The sequence below is a fragment of the Heterodontus francisci genome, chromosome 2 (genome assembly GCF_036365525.1).
Source record: "Heterodontus francisci isolate sHetFra1 chromosome 2, sHetFra1.hap1, whole genome shotgun sequence".
NCBI lineage: Eukaryota > Metazoa > Chordata > Chondrichthyes > Heterodontiformes > Heterodontidae > Heterodontus > Heterodontus francisci.
In genome coordinates this window covers 73942303-73969234 of record NC_090372.1, presented here as the reverse complement: position 1 = coordinate 73969234, position 26932 = coordinate 73942303, and the positions used below count along the sequence as shown (strand labels likewise).

The 26932-nt window shown below is 43.8% G+C and overlaps 1 protein-coding gene across 4 annotated transcripts in view; it reads left to right on the top strand.

The window, feature by feature from the left end:
• skap2 (src kinase associated phosphoprotein 2) overlaps positions 1-26932 on the top strand; it is a 415888-nt gene that overhangs the window by 223370 nt on the left and 165586 nt on the right. For all 4 annotated transcript variants that reach the window (XM_068059114.1, XM_068059126.1, XM_068059144.1 and 1 more), the window contains exon 7: positions 1797-1921. In XM_068059114.1, coding sequence (XP_067915215.1) covers positions 1797-1921 — 125 coding nt within the window. The remainder of the gene's footprint in view (positions 1-1796; positions 1922-26932) is intronic.

The window sequence follows — 26932 nt, the reverse complement described above, 5'->3', positions numbered from 1 at the left end:
TGCTTGGGCTTAGTGAAAATTGGGAGGGTCAGAGCACATGCTTGTAAAGGAATCTGTCCAATTTTCCTTCCATTTAAATTAATGGAATGAAAGTCTGGCAGATTTCTTTATAGGTGTGCATTCTGACCTACCAAATTCTCCAATGTTTGCTCTGCATAGTGAATCCAGGAAAATCTCCCCATTTGTTGTGAGGACCATGGTTTTTTATGGTCAGGCACAAGGTATTCTTGCCTCAGAGTACATTGTAGGGTTCAGGGGTCTAATATTATCCTTAAAGGCACATACTGCACATCCCAAATTTGCTTACATATATTAGGGATTATTGCTGTTGCCATTTCCATGTTTTGGCCTGTACAATGGTTTGTGAGAGCCCTCCCATTAAATTGGTTAGGAAGTTGTGCTTATGCAGAGTTTCTTGTACTTTTTGGTTTATGTTGCTGGGCCACCAGTTCTGTATTTCCCGTCATGGACTCAGGGCAGAAACTGTTCTCGAGGTTTCCATTTGGACACTGTCCCTTTAATTCACAAATAGGAATGCATGTGTCCTAGACATGTATCCGGTCCTCTTGGTAATTTCTTGGAATTTCATGCAGTATGCTGTCATTGCAGCATTTTTTGCTCATCATTCAGGGAAGATGATCTGCTTTTGGGCACAGACTATCTCTATAGTCTGTTACATCTACAAGTTGGCGGGTGGTGGTGGAAGTCCATCCCACTCTAACCTCTATGTTCTCTGCCTCTTACATGGTTCCAGTGAAGCTCAATGCAATCTCAAGGAACAGCACCTTATTTGTTGAGTCGGCACTTTACAGCCTTCCAGCCTCAACTTTGACTTCAACAACTTTAGGTCATAACCACTACTTCCATTCCTTGGTCAGCAGTTGCTGGTAATGCGGGGAACCATTTATACCTCCACTGGTACCATCTTTTGTTTGTTTACTTGTTTACCAGCCCCTTTTGCCTTGTATCATCATCCTTTTTGCAAGAGAGAATTGGATTATTATCTGAAAAGGAAGAATGTGCAGGGCTGGGGGAGAAGGCCGGGTTCTCTTTCAGAGAATCAGTGCAGACATGATGGCCTCCTTCTGTGCTGTAATAATTCTGTGATTTTGTGCTTTTCTGTTTTCGTTTTTAACTTCTATCTCTTGCCTTTAATAGGGTTACCCTTAGTGCTTTATTTATTCACATTCTTGCCATCGCCAGCTCCTTTGACTACAAATGAGGTCCTAACTCTCCTCCATTGCTGCCTCCAGAATTCCTGGTTTCCTCTTTCTTGTCAAACTTTGTTTTTTAGTTTGTAATTCTTGGAACTAATATCCTCATTTAAATAAGGTCTGTTCAAAGGTCTCACTGGGTATACTTCATTGCGTTCTTTAATCTAGGATTTTTAAAAAATGACAGATTTTTCTGGTTTATACTCCTTCAGATACATGGGATGTACATTATCAAGTGATATTTTCTCTTGTTCATAATGCCCTGTCCTAGATGCTCCTAATGCCTTTCAAAGATGGGTATGTGCTAACCCTAATTGGTGTGGCCGAAACATGACTCCAATCAGGCACAATGTGGTTGCCTCTCAATGCCCTCAGGGATGGTTTGGCCACATCCATAAAACAAATTTTAAGAAAAAAATTGCTTTAAGATCAAGCAAAAATACTGCTTTGAAAATATTAACCTGATCTTTTGGTTCATTGCTTTTGTTCTTTGTAACACTAACTGATTTGATATCTTCACATGGATATATAAAATAATATATATAACATGTAAAATCTTTTGCTTATTTAACATATTTGCAGATAAACAGCAAAAAGGGGATTTTGCCATAGATGGCTACACAGTCCAACTGACAACTACCATAAGGAAAGATGCAAAGAAGGATTGCTGTTTTGAACTCTGTGCTCCTTATAAACGACTATATCAGGTTTGATTTTTACAAGTTTCTTTTTACTTTGAGCAACAGTGCATCACTTCCTTCAATAACCAGTTGTAGCGATCTGCAAAGATGCTCACTCCCAAATCTAGATTATTTCAGGATTCATCTTGAACTGCTTCATCTTATTAAAAATTAAGGGAAATTTTGACAAGCTGAAGCATCCTAACATTATAAGCTGCGTGTTGAAATTACTTCATCTATCTTTTTCTTGGTCAGTCTTTATTGCAAACTGAAGTATATAGCACAACTGCAGCATCAAAATACCTTGCTTTAATAAACCATAATAGGAAAAATGAATTTGTCCCATAGGTTTGCTTCTGGCTTAGTGGGTACTACATGAATGTTACTGATTACGATTGCAGATTTAGTTAGTGAAATTGGCCTAGACCAGGAAAAGGAAAAAAATCTGTACAGTTTATACTCCTGCTCTCTTTCCAGTGATGAAAGTGTACATCTGGATGTCCAAATCAGGCTTGGCCATAGCGGCCACTCCTCTCACTTGTGTTCAGATATACTACTAACAGTAACTGTCTAGGCTTTTATATGAAGACCAACCATTCGGTGAGAGTACTGGATGGGTATCAGTATCTGTTATACTGTACTAGAGTATAAATCAGATGGGTGAGAGGAACAAACAATACATCAATGGTTTTCAAACTTTTTCAGCTAGGCCCTACCAGTTCAATTTGTTCAGACCAGTCCACCAAAAAAATCCTCAGTCTCTTTGTCCATCCAGCTAGTGATAAATTAAACTTGTGGCCTTGCGTGTTTCATAACTTTGTAACCACAGAATTTCTCTGCTGCCATACTTCTCTTGATTTCCTTCCTTAAATGGTTTTCTCCGTTCTAATTAGAATCTATCTCTGGTGTATTAATATCAAGGGTTCTGAGTCCCAATGATTTGCAACTCATTAATCCTTCTGCAGGTGATGTGTGCAATATGTTAAATGCATGTGGATTATGTAACCCCATTGACCTCAGCTCCTTCATGAGTGATTTTGCGAAAACTCAAGTCAGTTCAGCGGATCAACTGTGCTGGTATGCATGATGTGAAATGCTTAGGGATTAATGAGTTGTAAATCAATGGGGATTACAAGATTGGTTTCAGTTGGCATACTATTTCGATGCAGAAAATCAGGTATTAGCTACCTACTATTTAATGACTAGGCGGCTTGTCTGGCTGGTTGAAAAGTTAGGTGAGACAGCTGGGTATTGAATGACACATACTGACTCAAAGGCTAAACATAATAAACTGTTTTTAAACCATTTTTAAATTCCCAATTTTTCTAAACAACCTATCACTTTCTACCTGAAACATTAGCTTTATTTCTCTCGCCATAGATGCTGCCTAAGACTTTCCAAAGAAGCTACACTAGTGTTGCAGAACTTGGTTAGACTTGCTAAAGAAATTGCTCTTGAGGAATTGCAGAATTCTAGGTCCTGTCTAACCTTAGCCAGTCACAAAATGTCTGATTTCCTTTGAAACTTTGAGCTCCAGTGGCCATCTACAGACATTGGTATGATACCACATGAATTGCAGTTTCATATCAATTGATGCATATGTGATGGCACCCTGAGTTTGAAAAAAGTGAAAGAGGACAATGCACAAGAGGTCATGCCCACAGTGGGTCTTCAGGGCACAATTCTCCTACATAAACTTTACTAAGGAGCAATGCCTTTGGTGCCTTTGCGTCACCAAACAGTGCCACCTGCTGCAGCCACAATGCGAGCCTCACACCAGTGCATGGATAGCACTGCCTGTGGCTGCCAAGGTCATTGTGGCATTCAACTTTTATGCAATAGGTTCCTTTCAGGCAGCAACAAGTGATACCAGCTACTTATCCCAGTTTACAATGCAAAGATTCATCAGGGAAGTCACTAAGGTTCTCTACACAAGAAACACCTGTGGACAGAGCAAAGCAGCAAAGAGCACTAGGTTTCACTGGCATAGCAAGCTTTTTCAATGTACAATGTGCCTTGTGCTCCCTATTACCAGCCTGGCATCTTTATCAGTCATGTGATAACATTCCCTCAAAGTATCGCTGGTTTGTGACCACAGACAAAGCATTGTGCTTCCTGTCACTGGGGAAAGAGGTTATCACACTAGTTCTGCTGCAGAGTACCCAGACTACTGAAGAAGGCTCATGGGGATCAACCAGGAAACACGGGATGGATTAAGCAGCCTGCCAGAGAGCTTGCGCACAAAGTCACCAAGCATGGAAGCATTCAATTCCAACTTGCCTTGAGACTTTTCACAAAACATGGAGACCATTCTGTCAGATATGGACCGAGCAGTCATCTCCATTAGCAACAGAATGACACCTACCATGATGGAGCAATTGGTGATAGATCTGACAGCTTCCATGATGGCCACTATGAAACGGCACAAGGATGATTACTATTTCTGTAAGCTATCTGTCTACTGCCTATGCCTCAAAGGCAACATCAGAGAACCTTTATGCCCTCTCAATTGCTTTAGCCATATCTTTGTTCAGAACTCTTACCCTGGTGTCTGCCCTCAGAATGCACCTCCCCTTTTAAGAGTTGCTAACTGTCTTTAAGTGGCATCATACACTTGACATTGACAACCCCTCCCCCTCCCCATCTGCACCTCCCCGCCCCCACACCGATTAGTCGTGCAGTCATTGAGTAGCATGGATAATGATGATTGCACGCCTGCGCCTGTGTCGTTAAAATGATCAGGCAGCGTGAATGTTGGATACGGATGCATCACAAAACGCATAATTTAATGCCAGGGAGGTTGAACTGAACTGAAATTAGTTTGATACAGTAAGTGACAGAGGGAAGAACATGAGGAGGCCATTTGACACTGAGTCATATAAGGAGATACTGGAGCAATGACCCGAAGCTTGATCAAAGAGGTAGGTTTTAAGGAGTGGCGTAACAGAGGAAAGCGAAGTTGACAGGTGGAGTGGTTTAGGGAGGAAATTCCAGAGTGAGGGCCCAGGCAGCTGAAGGCACGACCACCATGGAGCGATTTTAAAATCAGGGATGCTCAAGAGGCCAGAATTAAAGGAGTATAGATATTTGGGAGGAGATTACAAAGATAGGGAGAAGCAAGGCCATTGAGGTATTTTGAAAACAAGGATAAGAATTTTTAAAATTGAGGCATGCTTAATGTAAATCAGCAAGCACGGGGGTGATAGGTGAACCGGATTTGGTGTGAGTTAGGATATGAGCATCGGAATAGTCAAGTCTAATCGTAACAAAAGCAGAGATGGTGTTTCAGCAGCAGATGAGCTGATGCAGGGGCAGAGTCAGGTGATGCTACAAAGGTGGGAATAGGCAGTCTCAGTGACAGCATGGATTAGGTTGTGGTTGGAAGCTCATCTCAGGGTCTGAAATGACACCAAGCCTCAGACAGTTACCAGGGAGAGGGGTGGAGTCAGTGGCTAGGGAATGAAGTTTGTTGTGGGGACTGAAGACAATGGCTTCAGTCTTCCCAATATTAAATTGGAGGAAATTTCTGCTCATCCATACTGGATGTAGAACAAGGAATGTGGCCAGTTAGAAACAGTGAAGGGATCAAGAGCAGTGGTTGTGAGGTAGAGCAAGGATAGATCTTCAGAGGACACCAGAGCTAATGGTGTTGGACTGGAAAGAGAAGCCATTACAAGTGATACTCTGACTACGAATAGATAGATAAGAGTGGAACCAGGTGAGTGGCAAGTCCAACCCAGGTGGAGGGCAGTGGAGAGGCATTGGAGGAGGATAGTGTGGTCAACCATGTCAAAGCCTGCAGATGGGTTGAGAAAGACGAGGAGGGCCAGTTTACCTTTGTCACAATCACATCAGATGTCATTTGTAACTTTGATGAGGGCTGTTTCGGTACTGTGGGAGGGGCGGAAGCCCGTTTGGTGGGACTCAAATGTGGAGTTCCAGGAAAAATTTACAGCATTATAAAAGCTATGATTTGCTGCCTTCTCACGATGGATTTGTACCTCCTGTCATGTCTTCAATGAGCAATAACTCGACAAGTGGCATTTGCTGTGCTTCAGACCTGACCGATTTATCTTTAGTCACAATCCAAGTACCTCATAAACATCTCCCTCTAGCTGTGCATCAGTGCCCCAAAGTGACTCCCAAACCCTATCCCCACGTACTGGCAATTCATAAATTCTGGGTTTTTGCTTTGTGAACTAATTTAATGCTGATGCCTCTCTGTGGTCCCCAGCATCACAGATGCCAGTCTTCAGCCAATTTGATTCACTCCATGTGATATCAAGAAATAGCTGAAGGTACTGGAAACAGCAAAGGTTGAGGGCCCTGATAACATTCTGGCAATAGTAACAAGACTTGTGCTCCAGAACTGGCTGCACTCCTAGCCAAACTGTTCCAGTACAGCTACAACACTGGCATTTACCTGACAATGTGGAAAATTGCCCAGCTATGTCCTGTACATAAAAAGCAAGGCAAATCCAACCCTGCCAATTACCGCCCATCACCCTTCTCTTGATCATCAGCAAAGTGATGGAAGGTGTCATGGAAGCGGCTCTTACTCAGCAATAACCTGCTCACTGACGCTCAATTTGGGTACCGTTAGGGCCACTCAGCTCTGACTTCATTACAGCCTTGGTCCAAACATGGACAAAAGAGGAGAACTCAAGAGGTGAGGTGAGAGTGACTGCCCTTGACATCAAGGCAGCATTTGATCGAGAGTGGCATCAATGAGCCCTAGCAAAACCAGAGTCAATGGGAATCAGGGGAAAAACTCTACACTGGTTGGAGTCATACCTAGCACAAAGGAAGATAGTTGTGGTTGTGGGAGGTTAATCATCTCACTCCTAGTACATCACTGCAGAAGTTGTTCAGGGTAGTGACCTAGAACCAACCATTAGCAGGGGATGAGAACCTGAGAGGGAGCTTGGATTGGACGGAGGCAAAACTGGTAACAGGAAGTAGAAAATTAGTAAGCCAAATTAGAAGACAGACAAAGCAAAGGCAAGTATCAAATAGGATCAGAATAATGTTAAAAAGGCAGAATTAAAGGCGCACTATCTGAATGCAGGCAACATTCGCAACAAGGCTGATTTGAAGGCATAAATTGAGGTAAATGGGTATGATTTAATTTGCCATTGCAGAGATGTGGCTACAGGGTGACCAAAATTGGGAACTGAATATCCAATGAATTTGTCATTTTATTTTATTTTATTTTTTTATTTAGAGATACAGCACTGAAACAGGCCCTTCGGCCCACCGAATCTGTGCCGACCATCAACCACCCATTTATACTAACCCTACATTAATCCCATATTCCTACCACATCCCCACAATTCTCCTACCACCTACCTATACTAGGGGCAATTTACAACGGCCAATTTACCTATCAACCTGCAAGTCTTTGGCTGTGGGAGGAAACAGGAGCACCCGGCGAAAACCCACGCAGTCACAGGGAGAACTTGCAAACGCCGCACAGGCAGTTCCCAGAATCGAACATGGGTCGCTGGAGCTGTGAGGCTGCGGTGCTAACCACTGCGCCACTGTGCCGCCCATTTAGGAAGGATAGGCAATAAGGAAAAAGAGGTGGGGTAGTGCTCTTAGTAAGGGATGAGATCAGTACATTAGTGAGAGAGGATCTGAGATCGAAGGAGATGTAGAATCAGTTTGGGTGGAGCTAAGAAACAGCAAGGGGCAGCAAACATTGGTGGGAGTTGTTTATAGGCCACCAATCAGTAGTGGTAATGTTGGGCACAGTATAAATCAGGAAATTAGAGATGCATGTAATGTGGGTAATACAGTAAACATGGGCGTCTTCAATTTACATATAGACTGGGTAAACCTAATCACTAATGCTGTGGAGGATGAATTCTTGGAGTGTGTATGAGATGGGCTTCTGGAGCAGTATGTTGAAGAACCAACTAGGGATCAGGCTATTTTAGATTTAGTATTATGTAATGAGAAAAGGCTAATTAATAACCTTGCCGTAAAGGAGAATTTGGGAATTTGTAATCAAAATATGATGGAATTTCACATTAAGTTTGAATGTGATATATTTCATTCTTACATCTGAACAAGGGAAACTGTGAAGGTATGAGGGGCAAGTTGGCTTTGGTGGATTGGGAAAATACACAAAGATTTGACAGCAATAACTAGTATTTAAAGAAATATAACATGGTCTACAACAAATATGCATTCCCCTAAAACACAAAAACCCAATGGGAAATGTGAATCAACTGTGGCTAACAGTAGAAGTTAAAATTTGCATGAGATTAAAGGACATGGCTTATAAAGATCCCAGAAAAAGTGATAAGCCTGAGGATTGGGAGCAATTTAGAACCCAGCAAAGGATGCCCAAGAAACTGATAAAGAAAGGGAAAAGAGAATATGAATGCAAGTGAGCAAGAAACGTAAAGGCAGACTGTAACAGCTTCTTTAGCTATGTGAAAAGGAAAAGAGTAGCTAGGACAAATGTGGACCCATTAAAGGTGGAGACAGGAAAATTTATCGTGGAGAACAGGGAAATGGCAGAGAAACTAAACAATTACTTTGTGTCTGTCTTCACGGAGGAAGAGACAGAAAATCTCCCAGAAATTCTAAGCAACCAAGGGACTTGTGAAACTGAGGAACTAAAATAAATTAGTATTAGTAAAGAGGTAGTACCTGAAAAGTTAATGGATTGAAGGTTGATAAATCCCCTGGACCAGATGACCCACATCCCAGAGTGTTGAAGGAGGTGGTTATAGAGATGATGGATGCATTGGTGGTTATCTTTCAAAATTCTGCAGATTCTGGAAGTAGAAAATGTAACCTCACTATTTAAGAAGGGAGGGATTGGGAGAATGGGGTAATATACTGGTATGGATTGAGAATTGGTTAACAAACAGAAAGCAGAGAGTAGGAATAAATGGGTCATTCTCAGGATGGCAGGCTATTAGTGGGGTACCAGAAGGATTAGTGCTGGGGCCGCAGCTGTTCATAATCTAGATAAATAAGTTGGATGTGGGGACCAAATGTAATATTTCCAAATTTTCTGATGACACAAAACTAGGTGGGCACGCAAGTTGTGAGGAAGATGCAAGGAGGCTTCAAGCGGACTTGGACAGGCTAAGTGAATGGGCAAGAAAATGGCAGTTGGAATATGATGTGAATAAGTGTGAAGTTACCCACTTTGGGAGAACAACCAGAAAGACAGAATATATCTTAAATGTTGAGAGGTTGGGAAGTGTTGATATCCAAAAGGACCTGGGTGTCCTTGTTCATGAGTCACTAAAAACTAGCATACGGGTGCAACAAATCAATAAGGAAGGCAAATGGATGTTGACCTTCATCGCAAGGGGTTTTGAGTACAGAAGTAAAGATATCTTGTTGCAGTTGTAAAGAGTGTTGGTGAGACTGCACCTGGAGTATAGTGTACAGTTTTAGTCTCCTTATCTAAGGAAGGATATACGTGCCATAGAGGGAGTGCAACGGAGGTTCACCAGACTAATCCCTGGGATGGCAGGATTGTCTTATGAGGAGAGATTGAGGAAACTGGGCCTATATTTTTGAGAGTTTTTAAGAATGAGAGATGATCTCATTGAAACTTACAAAATTCTTACAGGGCATGACAGGGTGGATGTAGATAGGATGTTTCCTCTGGCTGGTGAGTCTAGAACCAGGAGACATAACCTCAGAATAAGGGGCAGGCCATTTAAGACTGAGATGAGGAATTTCTTCACTGAGGCTGGTGAATTTTTAGAATTCTCTACCCCAGAAAACTGTGGAAGTTCAATCATTGAGCATGTTTTTGACAGACATCAATAGATTTCTGGAGACTAATGACATCGAGGGATATGGAGATAGCACGGGAAAATGGCGTTAAGGTGGATGATCAGTCTTGATCTAATTGAATGACGGAGCCGGCTCGACAGGCTGAATGGCCTACTCCTGTTCCTATGTGTCTATGTTCCATCTTCAGTTGCTTCATCAGTGACCTTCCCTCCATCATAAGATCACTGATGATTGCACAGTGTTCAGCAACTCCTCAGATACTGAAGCAGTTACTGTCCGCATGCAACAAGACCTGGACAACATTCAGGCTTGGGCTGATAAGTTGCAAGTTACATTTGCGCCACACGAGTGCCAGGCAATGACCATCTCCAACAAGAGAGAATCCAACCATCTCCCCTTCAACGGCATTGCCATTGCTGAATCCCACACTATCAACACCCTGGGGGTTACCATTGACCAGAAATTGAACTGGACCAGCCATATAAGCACTGTGGCTACAAGAGCAGGTCAGAGGCTGGGAATTCTGCAGTGAGTAACTCACCATCTGACTCCCCAAAGCCTGCCATCTACAAGGCTCAAGTCATGGGTGTGTTGAAATACTCTTCACTTGCCTGGATGAATGCAGATCCAACAACACTCGAAGCTCGACATCATCCAGGACAAAGCAGCCTGTTTGATTGGCACCCCATACACCACCTTCAACATTTACTCCCTACACCACCAACGCACAGTGGCAGCTATGTTTACCATCTACAAGATGCACTGCAGAGCAACTCACCAAGGCTTCTTCGACAGCACTTTCCAAACCCATGACCTCTACCACCTAGAAGGACATGGGCAGCAGATACATGGGAACATCACTACTCGCAAGTTCCTCTCCAAGACGCACACCATCCTGACTTGGAACTTTATCGCTTTTCCTTCACTGTCACTGGATAAAAATCCTGGAACTCCCTTCCTAACAGCACTGTGAGTGCACCTACACCAGATGGACTTCAGCAGTTCAAGAAAACGGCTCAGCACCACCTTCTCAAGGGCAATTAGGAATGGGCAATAAATGCTGGCCTAGCCTGCGGCGCCCACATCCCATTAAAGGATTAAAAAAAACTCGGTGTATACACAGACCATGTTACTGATTGAAACCTCTCCAGTTTACTGCTGAGATCATCGTAACAGTTGAACTCTCAGGGATGTAAAGACAGTAAGGAGTTACTTTGTTGTATCAACTGGAGTAGCCATCATAGACATCAGCAACTCAGGAAGGCTGCAAATGGATGGCAAGGGAAGCATGAGCTAAAGGGACCCAGAAGGCAGTATGAGTGGAAAAAATGGTATGGAATTTAGTGGTCAATATAAGCTTAGAAGCAGAAGAGATATGGACTATAGCACAGGAAAAACAGTTCCTGGACATGAAACATCCTGTACGAAGGTAAAGCTGGTCATCCAGCAGCACATGGTTGGGCGTGGGCAGTGATGAGACTCGTCCAGGCATGTTTGGCAGAACTAATATTAAGATACTGAGCATAGCTAAAATACACCCATTATTAGAGGCAGAGAAACTTAGACAATAGCAGAGGCGAGATCGAGGAAGGGAAAGGCGAAGCATAACAACAGATGGACATGGATTCATATCCACAGCAAAGGAGCATGCCAGCCCTAGAGCCATGGAACATCTCACAAATAACATTTCATTTCCCTAAAAGTTCTGATAAATAAATTGTAGATGAATGCTCAAAGATACTCACCTCTGAAACTGTTTCACTGTGTGTAAAATTTGAAATCTTCTGGTGGAACTGCAGCTCAATAGCTATCAGAAGCACTGGTGTGGGCTCGAGAGGTTTGAAAAATCATGTCATTGAGGCAATATCCAGTGTGAGTGGGTTGACACCACCGTGCAATCGCCGGTATGTGATGATGTTACCACACGCAGGCCTTCTGCACCTGCGCAAACCAGCACTGACGCCGATAAATGGGCTGATGGGCGCGTTCCAATGATGTCACTGGTGTGAGAAACTGCGCCTGTACGTGCGGATGCAGTGCGAAGCAAGTGCGTGTGTGCAAAGATGCCTTTCGATCGGCACCAGGAATTATAGCGATAGTAAAAGGGTAGTCAAGGGAAGGGTGGGGAAATTAGGGATCAAAAGGGAGATTATCTTGGAGAGGCAGAGGGCATGGCTGAGCTACTAAATCAGTACTTTGCATCTATCCTCGCTAAAGAAAGTCGTGCCAATGTCACAGTAAAGGAGGAGATAGTAGAGAAAGTGTGTGGGATCAAAATAGATACAAAGGAAGCACTTAAAAATTGGAAGTATTCAAAGTATCCTAGGTTGCTGAGGGAAGTGAGGGTGGAAATTGTGAAGATTCTGCTCACAATCTTCTAATCTTCCTTAGATATGGGAGTGGTGTCAGAGGACTGCAGGATTGCAAATATTACACACCTGTTCAAAAAAAGGGGAGAGGGTTACACACAGCTACTACTGTTCAGTCAGTTTAATGTTTGTGGGGAGGAAACTTTGAGACAATAATCTGGGACAAAATTAGTTGGTAGTTGGAAGACTATAGAGAGATACAGCACTGAAACAGGCCCTTCGGCCCACCGAGTCAGTGCCGACCAACAACCCCCCCACCCATTTATACTAATCCTACATTAATCCCATATTCCCTATCACAACCCCGCCATTCTCCTACCACCTACCTACACTAGGGGCAATTTACAATGGCCAATTTACCTTTCAACCTGCACGTCTTTGTCTGTGGGAGGAAACCGGAGTACCCGCGGAAACCCATGCGGTCACAGGCAGTACCCAGAACCGAACCCGGGTTGCTGGAGCTGTGAGGCTGCGGTGCTCGCCACTGTGCCGCCCCCGGCAATATGGTTGATGAATGAAAAGCAGCACTAATTTGTTAAAGGTAAGATGTGGTTGACTAGCTTGATTGAATTCTTTGAAGTAACAGAGAGGATTGATAAGTGTAGTGTGGTTGATGTGTACATGGACTTTCAAAAGATATTTGATACAGTACCGCTTATTATACATTTTAGCAAAATTAAAGCACATGGGATTAAAGGGGTAGTTGCAGTGTGGATACAAAATTGGTTCAATGATAGAAAGCACAGAGTAGTAGTGAATTGTTCTTTTTGAGACTGGATAGATGTCACTCAGAGGTCAGTGTTAGGTTCACTTTTCTTTTTAATACATATTAATGACCTGGACTTGGATGTACAGGACAGAATTTCAAAGTTTGCAGATGTCACGAAACTCAAAAATGTAGTAAACAATGTGAATGATACTAAGAGACTTCGGGGGGACATAGACTGGTGAAATGGGCAGACACATGCCAGATGAAATTTATGCAGAGAAGTGTGAATTGATCTATTTTGACAGAAAGAATGAGAAGAGGTAATATAAACTAAATTTTAAAGGTTTACAAGAACAGAAGGACCTGGGGGTGTATGTACACAGATCTTCAAAGATGACTAAACAAGTTGAGAAGGTTGTTTAAAAAAAAAGCATATGTGGTCCGAGATTTATGAATAGAGGCATAGAGTACAAAGGCAATGAAATTACACTAAACCTTTATAAACAAACCACTATTTAGGCCTCAGCTGGAGTATTGTTCAATTCTGGGCACCACATTTTAGGAAGGATGGCCCTTAGAGAGGGTGCAGAAGAGACTTACTAGAATGGTACCAGGGATGAAGGACTTCAGTTATGTGGAGAGACGAGAGAAACTGAGTTGTTCTCTTTAGAACAGAGAAAATTAAGAAGAAACCTGTTAGAGGTGTTCAAAATAATGAATGGTTTTGATAGAGTAACTAAGGGGAAACTCTTTTCAATGGCAGAAGGGTCAGTAACCAGAGGACACAGATTTAAGGTGAATGGCAAAAGAACCAGACGTGACACGAGGATACATTTTTTTATGCAGTGGGTTATTCTGATCTGGAATGCATTGCCTGAAAGATGGTGGAAGCAGATTCAATAGTAACGTTCAAAAGGGAATTGGGTAAATACTTAAGGATTTTTTTTTAAACAAAGCTATGAGGAAAGAGCAGGGAACTGGGATTAATTGGATAGCTCCACCATTGAGCTGGCACAGGTATGATGGGTTGAATGGCTGCCTTCTGTGCTGTACATACTCCTGTGTGGTAAAATTTTAAGGAATTCTTTGAAGATGACAGGGCAAGTTGACAAGAGATACAGCATCCTTGGCTTTATAAATAGAGGCTTTTAGAACAAAAGCAAGGAAGGTATGCTAAACCTTTCATTTAAAAAAAAACTGATTGGGCCCCAGCTGAAGTATTGTGGCTAATTCTGGGCACCACAATTTGGAAAGGATGCCAAAGACTTAGCGAGATTAGAGAGGAGATTTACTCGAATGATACCAGGAATGAAAGCCTGCAATTAATTGGAGAGAGTAGAGAAACTGGATTGTTTTTCTTAGAGCGGAGAAGGTTCAGAGGATATTTGATCGAGGCATTCAAAATCATGAAGGGTTTTGATAGAGTAAATAAGAGGAAACTGTTTGCAGTGGCAGAATGGTCAGTAACCAGAAAATACACATTTAAGGAAATTGCCGAAAGAAGGAAAGCAACATAAGAGAAAAAATGCAGCTGAAAGAAAAAAATGACTCTCATTTATATAGCGCCTTTCACAACATTCAGGATGTTCCAGTGTTTTACAGGCAATGAAATAGTTTCTCTCTATCTACCCTATTGAATCCTTTTAACACTTTAAACACGTTGATCAGATCACCCACAATCGTCTATATTGAATGGAATACAAGCCAAGTTTATACAGCCTACCTCATCATTTAATCCTCTACGCTACTGTATCTTTCTGGTGTATCTGTGCTGCACCATTGTTTATAAAGGGAGAAAGGGATAGACCGAGTAATTATTGGCCAGTCAGCCTAATCTCGGTGATGGAAAAATTATTGAAAAAATTCTGATAAATCTTCATTTAGAAAGACACAGATTAGTCAAAGATGGTCAACTAGGATTTCTTAAGGGAAGGTTGTCGATTACTAATATGATTGAATTTTTTGAGGAGATAACGAGGAGAGTCAATGAAGGTAGTGCGTTTGATGTTGTCTATTTGGACTTTAGCAAGGCTTTTGATAAGGTCCCACATGGCAGACTGGCCGCAAAAGTATAAGCCCTTGGGATCCAAGGCAAAGTGGCAAGTTGGATCCGAAATTGGCTTAGAGGCAGGAAGCAAAGGGTAATAGTGGGTGTTTTTGTGACTGGAAGGCTGTTTCCAGTGGGGTTCTGCAGGGCCCAGTACTCCGTTCCGTGATTTTTGCGGTATATATAAATGATTTGAACTTGAACGTAGGGAGTATGATTTAGAAGTTTGCAGATGATGCAAAAATTGGCCATGTGGGTGGTGATAAAGCTGTAGACTGCAGGAAGATATCAATGGTCGAGATGGGTGGGCGGAACAGTGGCAAATGAAGTTCAATCTGGAGAAGTGTGAGGTAATGCATTTGGGGAAGGCTAACAAGGCAAGGGAATACACAATAAATGGTAGGATACTGAGAAGTGTAGAGGAAAAGAGGGATGTTGGAGTGCATGTCTACAGGTCCCTGAAGGTGGCTGGACAGGTAGATAAGGTGGTCAAGAAGGCATTTGGGATACTTGCCTTTATTAATTGAGGCATAGAATGTAAGAGTTGTTACTGTATAAAACGCTGGTTAGATCACAGCTGGAATACTGTGTGCAGTTCTGGTGACTGCTCTTTGGAAAGATGTGATTGTGCTAGAGAGGGTACAGAGGAGATTTACGAGGATGTTGCCTTGTCTGGAGAATTTTAGTTATGTGGAAAGATTGGATAGGCTAGGATTGTTTTCTTTGGAACAGCAGAAACTGAGGAGAAACCTAGTTGAAGTATATAAAATTATGAGGGGTCTGGATAGAGTGGATAGGAAGGCCCTATTCCTGTTGGTTGAGGGATCCATAACCAGGGGGCATAGTTTATGGTAAGAGGTAGGAGTTTTAGATGGGATTTGAGGGGAAGTCTTTTCATCCAGAGGGTGGTGGGGATATGAAACTCGCTGGCTGAAAAGGTGGTAGAGGCCGAAACCCTCATAACATTTATGAAGTACTTGGATATACACTTGAAATACCGTAACTTACAAGGCTACAGACCAAGAGCTGGAAAGTGGGATTGGGCTGGATGGCTACCTGTCAGCTGGTGCGGACACAATGGACTGAATGGCTGCCTTCTGTGCTGTAAATTTCATTGACTCTATGCACTGTCTCCCAGGCTAATAAATCCTTCCTGAGGCATGGTGCCCAGAACTGAACACAGTACTCCAGGTGAGGTCTGACCAAGGCTCTGAACTGTTCTGCGGCTTCTGGCATTGTCATTATCTCTTGCTTGATATCTTTCTAAGAATCCCACTCTGCAAGCAGGAGGAGGCATAAGTGGTAGGAACAAATTGAACTGCAGCTAGAGGGAGAGCAAATAGATAGAGGGATGCTCTGAGGAATCCTTAATCTCCCAACAGAGTTCTCGACCCAGCGCAACATAACTGCAGTTTTCAGAGGTACATTGCTTAAGGAGGCTTTGATTCTCTGGGGAGGCAGTGACAAAACTGTGTCATCTCCTGCGAAAAGACCTGCAGCTAACTACCATGTCTAGTGCATTGCCTGTTGCAGTCAAGGTCATTGCAGCCCGCAACTTTGCTTCTGGTTCCTTCCAGACTCCTAAAGGGGACATCGGCAACATCAGTCAGTCTACAGCTAATGCTTGTATTAAGCGAGTAACTGATGCCTTATTTGGTAGAGAAAACATAATCATCACTTTTTCCATGGACTTCAGAAGCAGCAGTGCAGGTCCCTGCAATTTGCATAGATCATAAGATTGCCTAAGTCAAAGGTGTAGTTGATTGCATCCACATCACCCTGCAATTTCCCTCACAAGATGCAACTACTTCATTAATGTGCAGCTGGTGTGTGATCACTTGCAACTCAGATGTGTGTTTGTTTTCCTGGCAGCTGCCATGATGTTTGTATATTGCATCAATTTCCCATACCATACTGCTCTCCCCTCCATAGCATATTAAAGGCTGGCTACATGACAACCAGGGCCATCCCCTGCATACCTGTCTTATGATTATCCTAGGAGCCTTGGCAGAATAACTTTGCTACATTTAGATCCATGAATCAACTGGAGCCCTCATCAAACAGTTATTGAAGTCTTCAAGCAATGCTTCAGTTACCAGTACGTGTCTGGTGACTTTTTGCGGGCAGGGGCTCTGGCTGACAGGAATTATGCCCTCTAGAAAATGAAGCATGTTGTTAACTAGGTGAGGAAAAGAGTGTCATGCATGATTGTTGTTTGCTGGATATTACATAACTTTGCAATAGGAACAACACATATAAGCCACCTCTGGAAGGAGGGCCTTCAGACAACGAGAGAAAAGACGCTGGTAGAACAAAGTGTGGGGATAAAGCAGGAGGGGTGCATTAGTTTCCTGCAACCAGAGTTGTTTTGAAGGAACTTACTGAAAAGGACTTTGAGCAATTCGTGCTCACTTGCATTAATACATATGTCCAACACACATCTCAGTCCTCACACCCTGCAGTCTACAGCATCTGTCCAAATAGAAAAATTGATGTTCATGTCGCTTAATATTACAAGATCACTACAGGAACATTTTCTGCGCACAAGGGAGCAGAATTCATTGTTACAGAGGCCGAGTGCTGTAAATCTGGTGTTTGCTTTAATCTAAGTGTAAGATGTAGATCAATTACAATTACAGACTAAGTTGGGAGAGCAGATCTAAAAGGGACTTCCAGCTCAGACTAGCTACAAAACCAAACAGGTACGAGGGTATTTTCACAAGCTTCACAAACTTTAAGTTTTCCACAATAAGCACAAAATCATGATACTTGGCAAAGGGCAATGGTCGCAGTTGCGTTCATGATGGAACACCATTCCTCAACCTCCAGTTAACTGGGCGCCTTGTCTCTTGATTTAAGTCTATCTTCTGTCTTCTTGATGTGTGCTTAGTATCTTTCAAATCCTTCTTTTATTCTTTTATATACTGTTCCCAGCTTGGTTCTGTGCCATATTAGGTAAAATCCCATTTCTGTCCATCTGATTGGTCAGTCAATACTTAACTGCCCCTCCATAGTGTTACCTTTTGCCTGATTTAGGTCATTGTAATTCGGGGGGGGGTTCCAGATTCATGCTTCCTTGCTGTTTATTCATCAACAATGCCCACTTAATGAGATTGATATGCATTTGTCCCGTTTCACAGCTGTTTGGCGAGACATGTTTACAGTTTATTTTTTACCAGTTAAAAAGCTAACCGTCTCCCTGGGGTAATCCACAGTCTAACATCTTTTAAATAAAGGGTCTTTACATAGTCTGAACTAACCCTTTCCATCGATTCTCGACATGTCATGACTTGTACAGAACTTTAGCTAGCATCATGCTTTGTGGCTACATTACATACGGAATATCCACAAGATAGATACAAGTAAGGGAGGAACTGGAGAATTGAGAATAGAAACTGAATTTTAGATCAGACTAGAGACAGATTGCAAAGAATTGTAGAAAGATTACCTTCAAGGGTAACAGACACATACTGCGGGGCTGAACACTTGACAGAGTTGAGATCAAGAATTAATCACTGATCCGAGCAATGGTATGTTTTAAGACAGTGCAATCAGGAAATGGAGAAGGAATTAACAGCAACAGGTGATGATAGCAGCTGGCGGGACAAAGGTTCAAATATTGATGTACCCTCTTGGATAAGGATATCACATATACTAGTGTGTATTCAGCTAGTTATTTTGGTGGTATTGATGATCACCCTCAGGTATATCAGAGGTATGATTAAGAACCTAAGAAGGAGAAAGTTGGTCACTGAAACTGTACAACAAAATGGAAAATTACTGCCAGACCCCCAAACTGTAGTGGTGATGTTGGGAATGGCATTAAACAGGAAATTAGAGACGCATGCGATAAAGGAACATCTGTAATTATGGGTGACATTAATCTGCATATAGATTGGGCAAATCAAATTAGTCACAATACGGTAGAGGAGGAATTCTTGGAGTGTATACGGGATGGTTTTCTGGACCAATACTTTGAGGAACCAACTAGAGAACAGGCCATCCTAGACTGGGTATTGTGTAATGAGAGAGGAATAATTGACAATCTAGTTGTGTGAGACCCCTTGGGGATGAGCGACCATAATATGATAGAATTCTTCATCAAGATAGAGAGTGACATAGTTGATTCTGAGACGAGGGTCCTGAATCTTAGTAAAGGAAACTACGAAGGTATGAGGTGCGAGTTGGCTATGATGGATTGGGAAATGTTACTTAAAGGGATGATGGTGGAAAAGCAATGGCAAACATTCAAAGAGTGCATGGATGAGCTGCAACAATTGTTTATCCTGTCTGGCGCAAAAGTAAAACGGGAAAGGTAGCAAAACCATGGCTTAGAAGGGAAATTAGAGATACCAGTAGATCCAAGGAAGAGGCATATAAATCCGCCAGAAAAAACAACAGACCAGAGGAATGGGAGCAGTTTAGAATTCTGCAAAGGAGGACCAAGGGATTGATTAAGGAGGGGAAAATAGAGTACAAGAGCAAGCTTGCGGGGAACATAAAAACTGACTGTAAAAGTTTCTATAATTATGTGAAGAGAAAAAGATTAGGAAGACAAATGTAGGTCCCTTACAGTCAGAAACGAGAATTTATTATGGGGAACAAAGAAATGGCTGACCAACTAAATGCATACTTTGGTGCTGTCCTTACAAAGGAGGACACAAATTTCATACCAGAAATGTTGGGGAACACAGGGTTTAGTGAGAGAGAAGAACTGAAGGAAATCAGTAACTAGTAGAGAAATGGTGTTGGGGAAATTGATGGGATTGAAGGCCAATAAATCCCCAGGGCCTGATGATCAGCATCCCAGAGTATTTAAGGAAGTGGCCCTAGAAATAGTGGATGCATTGGTGGTCATCTTCCAAGATTCTATAGACTCTGGAACAGTTCCTACAGATTGGAGGGTAGCTAATGTAAGCCCACGATTCAAAAAAGGAGGTAGAGAGAAAACAGGGAAGTATGGACCTGACGTCGGTAGTGGGGAAAATTCTAGAGTCCATTATCAAAGATTTTATAGCAAAGCACTTGGAGAACAGTGGTAGAATTGGACAGAGTCAGCATGGATTCACGAAAGGGAAATCATGCTTGACAAATCTAGTAGAATTCTTCGAGGATGTAACTAGTAGAGTTGATGAGGGGGAGCCAGTGGATGTGGTTTATTTGGACTTTCAGAAGGCTTTTGACAAAATGCCACATATAGATTAGCGTGTAAAATTAAAGCGCATGGGATTGGGGGTAGTGTATTGCAATGGATAGAAAATTGGTTGGCAGACAGGAAACAAAGAGTCGGGATAAATGGGTCTTTTTCCAAATGGCAGGCAGTGACTAGAGGGGTACCGCAGGGGTCGGTGCTAGGACCCCAGCTATTCACAATATATATTAATGATTTAGATGAGGGAACTAAATGTAATATCTCCAAATTTGCAGATGACACAAAACTGGGTGGGAGGGTGAGTTGTGAGGAGGATGCCGAGAGGCTTCAGGGTGATTTGGACAAGTTGAGTGAGTGGGCAAATGCATGGCAGATGCAGTATAATGTGGATAAATGTGAAGTTATCCACTTTGGTAGCAAAAACAGGAAGGCAGATTATTATCTGAACGGCTATAAGCTGAGAGAGGGGAATATGCAACGAGACCTGGGTGCTCTCGTACACCAGTCGCTGAAGGTAAGCATGCAGGTCCAACAGGCGGTAAAAAAGGCAAATGGTATGTTGGCCTTCATAGCAAGAGGATTTGAGTACAGGAGCAGGGATGTCTTGCTGCAATTATACAGGGCCTTGGTGAGGCCACACCTGGAATATTGTGTGCAGTTTGGTCTCCTTATCTGAGGAAGGATGTTCTTGCTATAGAGGGAGTGCAGCAAAGATTTACCAGACTGATTCCTGAGATAGCGGGACTGGCGTTTGAGGAGAGATTGAGTTGGTTAGGATTATACTCGCTGGACTATATTCGAGGAACAGCATCTCATTTACCGATTAGGCACATTACAGCCTGCCGGACTGAACATTGAGTTCAATAATTTCAGAGCACGACGTGTCCCCCATTTTACTTTTATTTTGAGTTTTTTTTCTTTTTCCTCTTTTTTACATATATATTTTTGTGTTTTTTTGTGTTTGTTTATTTTGTGTTTATTTTATTTTATTTCATCTTAGTTTGTTCAGTTTGCTTACCCACGGTTTTGTTTCATGTTTGTACTTGCGGCTGTTCAATTTTCAGTCCGTTAACACCCTATCTGTACTAATGCTTTGTCTTTCAATACACCATTAACATATTGTTTGCCTTTGTTCCACGACCTTCTGGTCAGCTATTCTGTGACCTTGTCCTACCTACACCTTTTCCTTTGTTATCTCTTGCCCACCCCCACTTTACTTGCTTATAACCTTTTACATTTCTAATATTTGCCAGTTCTGAAGAAGGATCACTGACCTGAAATTTTAACTCTGCTTCTTTCTCCACAGATGCTGCCAGACCTGCTGAGTATTTCCAGCATTTCTTGTTTTTATTTCAGATTTCCAGCATCCGCAGTATTTTGGTTTTATTATATTCGCTGGAGTTCAGAAGAGTGAGGGGGATCTCATAGAAACCTATAAAATTCTAACAGCACTTGACAGGCTAGATGCAGGAAGGATGTTCCCGATGGTGGGGGAGTCCAGAACCAGGGGTCGTAGTCTAAGGATACGGGATAAACCTTTCAGGACTGAGATGAGGAAAAATTTCCTCACCCAGAGAGTAGTGAACCTGTGGAATTCGCTACCACAGAAAGCAGTTGAGGCCAAAACATTGTATGTTTTCAAGAAGGTGTTAGATATAGCTCTTGGGTTTAAAGGGATCAAAGGATATGGGTTGAAACTATGACATTTTACTATTTATTGGTAACTCGCCAAGTTATACTGATATTATACTGATATTTTATGTATATATCTTTTATTTATATATATATATATATATCCCAAATTCAAATAGTGGTGTCATTGACTAACAATATGTTCAACCTATTATCTTCAGATAAAAAGATTCTTCCTCAATACTCAGTAGCCACCTAGTCTTTCCATGAACTTATTTCTGAAAATTAAAATTTGTTAATCCCCTTAAACTTCAGGTAACTTCCCTTTGAGGTCTAGAATAGCGATTTGTTACAATTCGTTTTATCAATTTCAATACCAGAAACAATTATGTCCAGGCTTGGTGGTTTTAAAATCTATTTATCAGAGACAGTAATGTTTACAGTTGTTATGGAAGTTGGCTGTAAACTAATTACAAGCACTTTGTCTCGAAAGATAACCAATGATAACAAACAGTCTGAATCAGTTAAGGCCAACTCCCTTTTTTAAAATAAAATAAAGCTTTCAATCCATATTGTCACCTTGCTGTGCTAAATGTTTTTTCTTATTCTTGAAGCTGCTGGAGATCTTGACACACTTGCTGTTACTTGTAGAAATAAAACAGAAAAGATCCCTTCTCCTTGGGTCCAAATGTGTTAATTCAGCTGGACGTATCTGATAGTTCAGAAACTTAAAATCTTATAATGCCTAATATATATATAAATTTCCATTCCACAACCTTAAAGTTGTTTGGTGAGCTTAAGCTGCTCGCAGAAAGGGGTAACTTTCTGCTTGTTTGAAAGAGGATGGGGCAAAGGTTCTCAAAGGACTAGTAATAATGACACTTACCTGGCAGGGGAGAGACCATGATCTGTGGCCTTTGATCCTGCAGGTGCTGTTTTTGTGTTTATTTGGGGGGGGTTACAGCGCCATATCTTCGGCATTTCGCCCTTTGGGATTGGAGATCTACCGTGGTGGTTGTTTTCCTGTTGGTAGGGGTTTTAGTACCTGGCCCAGGAAAGCTTCAAGCAAAAAATGGCTGCAACCAATACCAGAGCACCAGGCCAGGGGGTGTGTAATACCATTAGGGTGGCGGTGAAAGATAACGAAGGAGGTGTACCCAACGACAGCGCCTTCTTCATTAAGAAAATCCTGACTGAATGCTGTGGATCCCAAGCTGCAGACATCTTCTGCCTGCAGGACTTCTCCAGCAGTGGATTTTTCGACATGACGTTCAAGAATGTGGCAGGATGCATAAAGTTCCGGAAGGTGTTCAAAGAGAAGGGAAACCAGGTGCCGCTGTCCATCCTCACGGTGGAGCCGCTCTTCACGCTGCCATTGCAACAGAACCGGCTGGGAACAATCCACTTCTATAACCCCCATGTTCCTGTCGTCGATGTGCTTACCTTCCTTGCCAGGTTCGTTGAGGTGGCCGACAGCAGCACTGAGGTCAAGGACCCCTTTGGGATTTGGACCAGCAAGCGGCAGGTCAAAGACACCTTGAAGGTCAACGCCAGTGGAGCCATGATCCATCCTCCCTCCAGCTTTGCTATCGGGGGAAGTCGAGGCTTCTTGGTTTACGCGGGGCAGCCCAGAGTTTGTCGGACCAGCCCAGAATTTGTCGGACCTGTGGCAAATCTGGTCATGTGGCGGCCAATTTCAGCACAGCTGCAAGCAAGAAGGCCATCTGACCAAGGACTATAAGCAGAGTAAATGCTGCAGCTGTGTGGTGGGGCAGGCCACCTCTACCAGACCTGCCCCAAACGCTGCCTCGGTTACACACAGGCGGCAAAGTTCGAAGGAAAGGCTGGCCGAAGGAACAGTGAACGCGCCTCGTGCTACAAAGGAGACCAGCAACCCTCCCCGCAGCGAGGAAAATCTGTCTGAGAAGGAGAGGAAAGGAGAGGCAGCTGCACCCAATGACCCAACACCTACCCCTTGCCCAGAAACTCCTCCTCAACACACACAATCCATGGAGGAGGAGGCAGCAGTGGGACAATCTGATGAGTGGCAGTTGTCAAAAGTAGTCACAAAGAAGAAGCCCCCAAAAAAAACAGGTCACCACATAAACCCGTGGCAAGAAGCTACCGTCTGAGATGGACTACGGCAGCTGCTCCTCATCAGACGAGGAAGGGCCGGAAAGAGGGCCCATGCACAAAAATCGGCAGAACGCAAAGGAGCTGGAAGAGAAAGCCCCCCAGCTCCGTGGCACTGGAAGCAACGGTGGGCCCAGCGCGCCCCAACCCCAAAGCGCTGAACTCAGTGAGATGCCCAGCACATCCCAGCTCTGGGAAACTGAGAGCAGCGAAGTGTCCAGTGCACTCCAGTCCCGGAAAGCCGGGAGCAGAAACTTCCTTGAGGAGGAACAGAGGGGAAAGACACCACCAACAGAGGACAGTCCAAACCTTGCTGCCTACAAGACACACCCCCCCCCCCCCAACCCGTGTCACCCCAGCAGACCAAACCCCCTGTGAGTGAACAGAAGGATTTTCTGAGCCCAAAACATGTGCAACAGCTTGTGCACTCTATGGGTATGCAGGAAAATACCCAAGGACTGGGACTAGTAAGGACCCCTGGTGTGGTAAGCAACATCCAGTTTTAAATGGGTACAAAAATTGCCTCAATTAACATGCATAGCGTTAAATCCACTATGCGATGTGCTTAGACCTTGGGCTATCTTGCCAAGGTCAAAGCCGACCTCCTGTTTCTGCAGGAGTGTGGGATACCGCACCTCAGCACTTACAGGCAATGGTTGCGATGGTGATCCCACGGGCCATCGATCTGGTCAGGGGGAAATGATTCCCCTTCCTCTGGCCTGGGTATTCTGCTGCGGGGAGGCAACTTCACCATCTCCGAAGTTAAGGAGGTGGTGGACGGTTGCCTCCTTGTAGCAGACGTAATGTACAACAATGCTCCACTCCGGTTGATCAACGTGTACTCCCTGGTTCAATGCAGCGAGCGGCTGACTGTCCTCCAGCGGCTCCCACTGCTGCTGGCGACATCCAGGCCGATCATTCTAGGCAATGACTTCAACTGCATCATTGATGCAGCTGGATGATCCGGCAGTGACGACAGCAAACTGGACGCTATGTCCAGATTCCTCATGGAAACAGTAAAAGATGTCAAGCTGCACAACATCTTCAGCAACCCTGCAGACGAAGCACAGCGTAGATACACCTGGTCAAGACCGGATGGGTCTGCCCGGTCCAGGATTGACTTTCTGTTTGTGTCCCGTGCATTCATGGTCAGATCCACCAACGTCAAACCAGTGTTCTTCTCTGACCACTGCCTCCTACTGGCCGACTGTCACTTACAGGATGACCAGCTGATTGGCAGGGGGACATGGAAGCTGAATGTAACACTGCTAACCCCAGAGAACTTTGAGGAACTCAAAAGAGATTACAAAGGTTGGAGAACCGTGAAACCCCTCTTTGAGTCTCCAGTGCATTGGTGGGAAGCAATCAAGGCGAACATCAAGAGGTTCTTTATCCTCAAAGGTGTTCAGAAGGTGAGAGAGAGACAGAGGGAAATGTCCCAACTCCAGAAAAGGATCTGCTCCGGCTGCAGTCGATGGGGGTCGAGGTCAAGGAGGATCTCCAAGAGGTGAAGAGCCAGCAGGCCTCGCTCTTTGCCATTAGAGGCCTCTAAGATCATCATCCGGTCCAGTGTTCTTTCCATTGAGCAGGATGAGACGTGCTCACGTTTCTTCTTCCAAATGGTACACAGAGAGCTCTGTGATCAGCAGCCTGAAAGAAGAGGACGGCTCGGTGACGTCATTGCAGTCTGACATACTAAGGATCAGCCAATCCTTTTATGCCATGCTGTATGACGTGAAGCCCACGGACAGCACAGCCTCCCAGTCCTTCCTGTCATCTGTCACGAAAGTCTTAGATGTCAGCATGCGGGAGAGTCTAGACAAACTGCTAATTCTGGGTGAGCTGACAAAGGCCATCAGGTCCTTTGAAACGAGTAAAACTCCCGGCTTACCAGCGGAGTTCTATTCGACTCTGTGGGACTGGATCGGCCCACATCTGCTGGAAGTATACGAGAGTATGCTTCTGGCTGGCAGCATGAAGAAAGGCATCATCTCCCTCATCTGCAAGCGGAAGGGGGAGAGGGCGGAAATCAGAAATTGGCGGCCCATCTCACTGCTTAATGTAGACTACAAGATTCTGTCCAAAGTCATTGCCAGTCGGGTCAAGTCTACTCTGGATATGGTGATTCACCCCGATCAGACCTGTACTGTAACCGGCAGGAAGGTCTCTGATAGCCTTGCGCTACTCAGGGATACAATCGCCTATGTATGGGACAGGGAGGTGGACATCTGCCTCATCAGTTAGCCTGACATCAGTAGTGGGGAAAATGCTAGAGTCCATTATCAAAGATGTAATAGCAGAGCACTTGGAAAACAATGACATGATCGGACAAAGTCAACATGGATTTACAGAAGGGAAATCATGCTTGACAAATGTATTGGAATTTTTTGTGGATGTAACTAGTGTAATAGATGAGGGAGAACCAGTGGATGTGGTGTATTTGGACTTTCAAAAGGCTTTCGATAAGGTCCCACATCAGAGATTAGCGTGCAAAATTAAAACACATGGGATTGGGGGTAAGGATAGAGAACTGGTTGGCACACAGGAAACAAAGAGTAGGAATAAAACAGGTCTTTTTCCGAGTGGCAGGTAGTGACTAGTGGGGTACCGCAGGGATCAGTGCTAGGACCCCAACTATTCACAATATATATTGATATCGATGAGGGAATTAAATGTAGGCTGCATTTGCTGACAACGCAACCACTAGGTGGCACTGCAGTGACACATGCGCAAATGCAGCCTGTGCCACTAAAAAGTCACAGTCTGCGATGTTCAGGCAGCTGCCAGGACTAAAGATGGTGCTGCTCAAATAATCACACAAAGGCAACGTAAACACATGGCAGCACACAAAGGCCGGAGTGAGCGAGCAGGCTGGGGAGGGAGTGATCGAGCGGGCCGGGGAAGGAGAGAGTGTAGGGGAGGAGGAGAGCGCATCCGCCACCACCAAGGTCGTCGGCCGCGCTCTCCCCACTCCCCCCAACCCCGCTCTCTCCCCGCTTCCCCCACCCCTGCGCTCTTCCCGCTTCCCCCACCCCCGCTCTCTCGCCGCGTTACGCGATGACATCATCTGTGCATGTGCCAACCAATCCTGGCAATGCGGAACGCAGCACATGCGCAGAGAGCAGGAGCCCGTCTGCACGTGTGCGCAGATTGGTGCAGTCTGATGACGTCGGCTGCCAGCTGCGTTGTCAAGAATCACTTTGTTAAATGTAATATATCCAAGCTT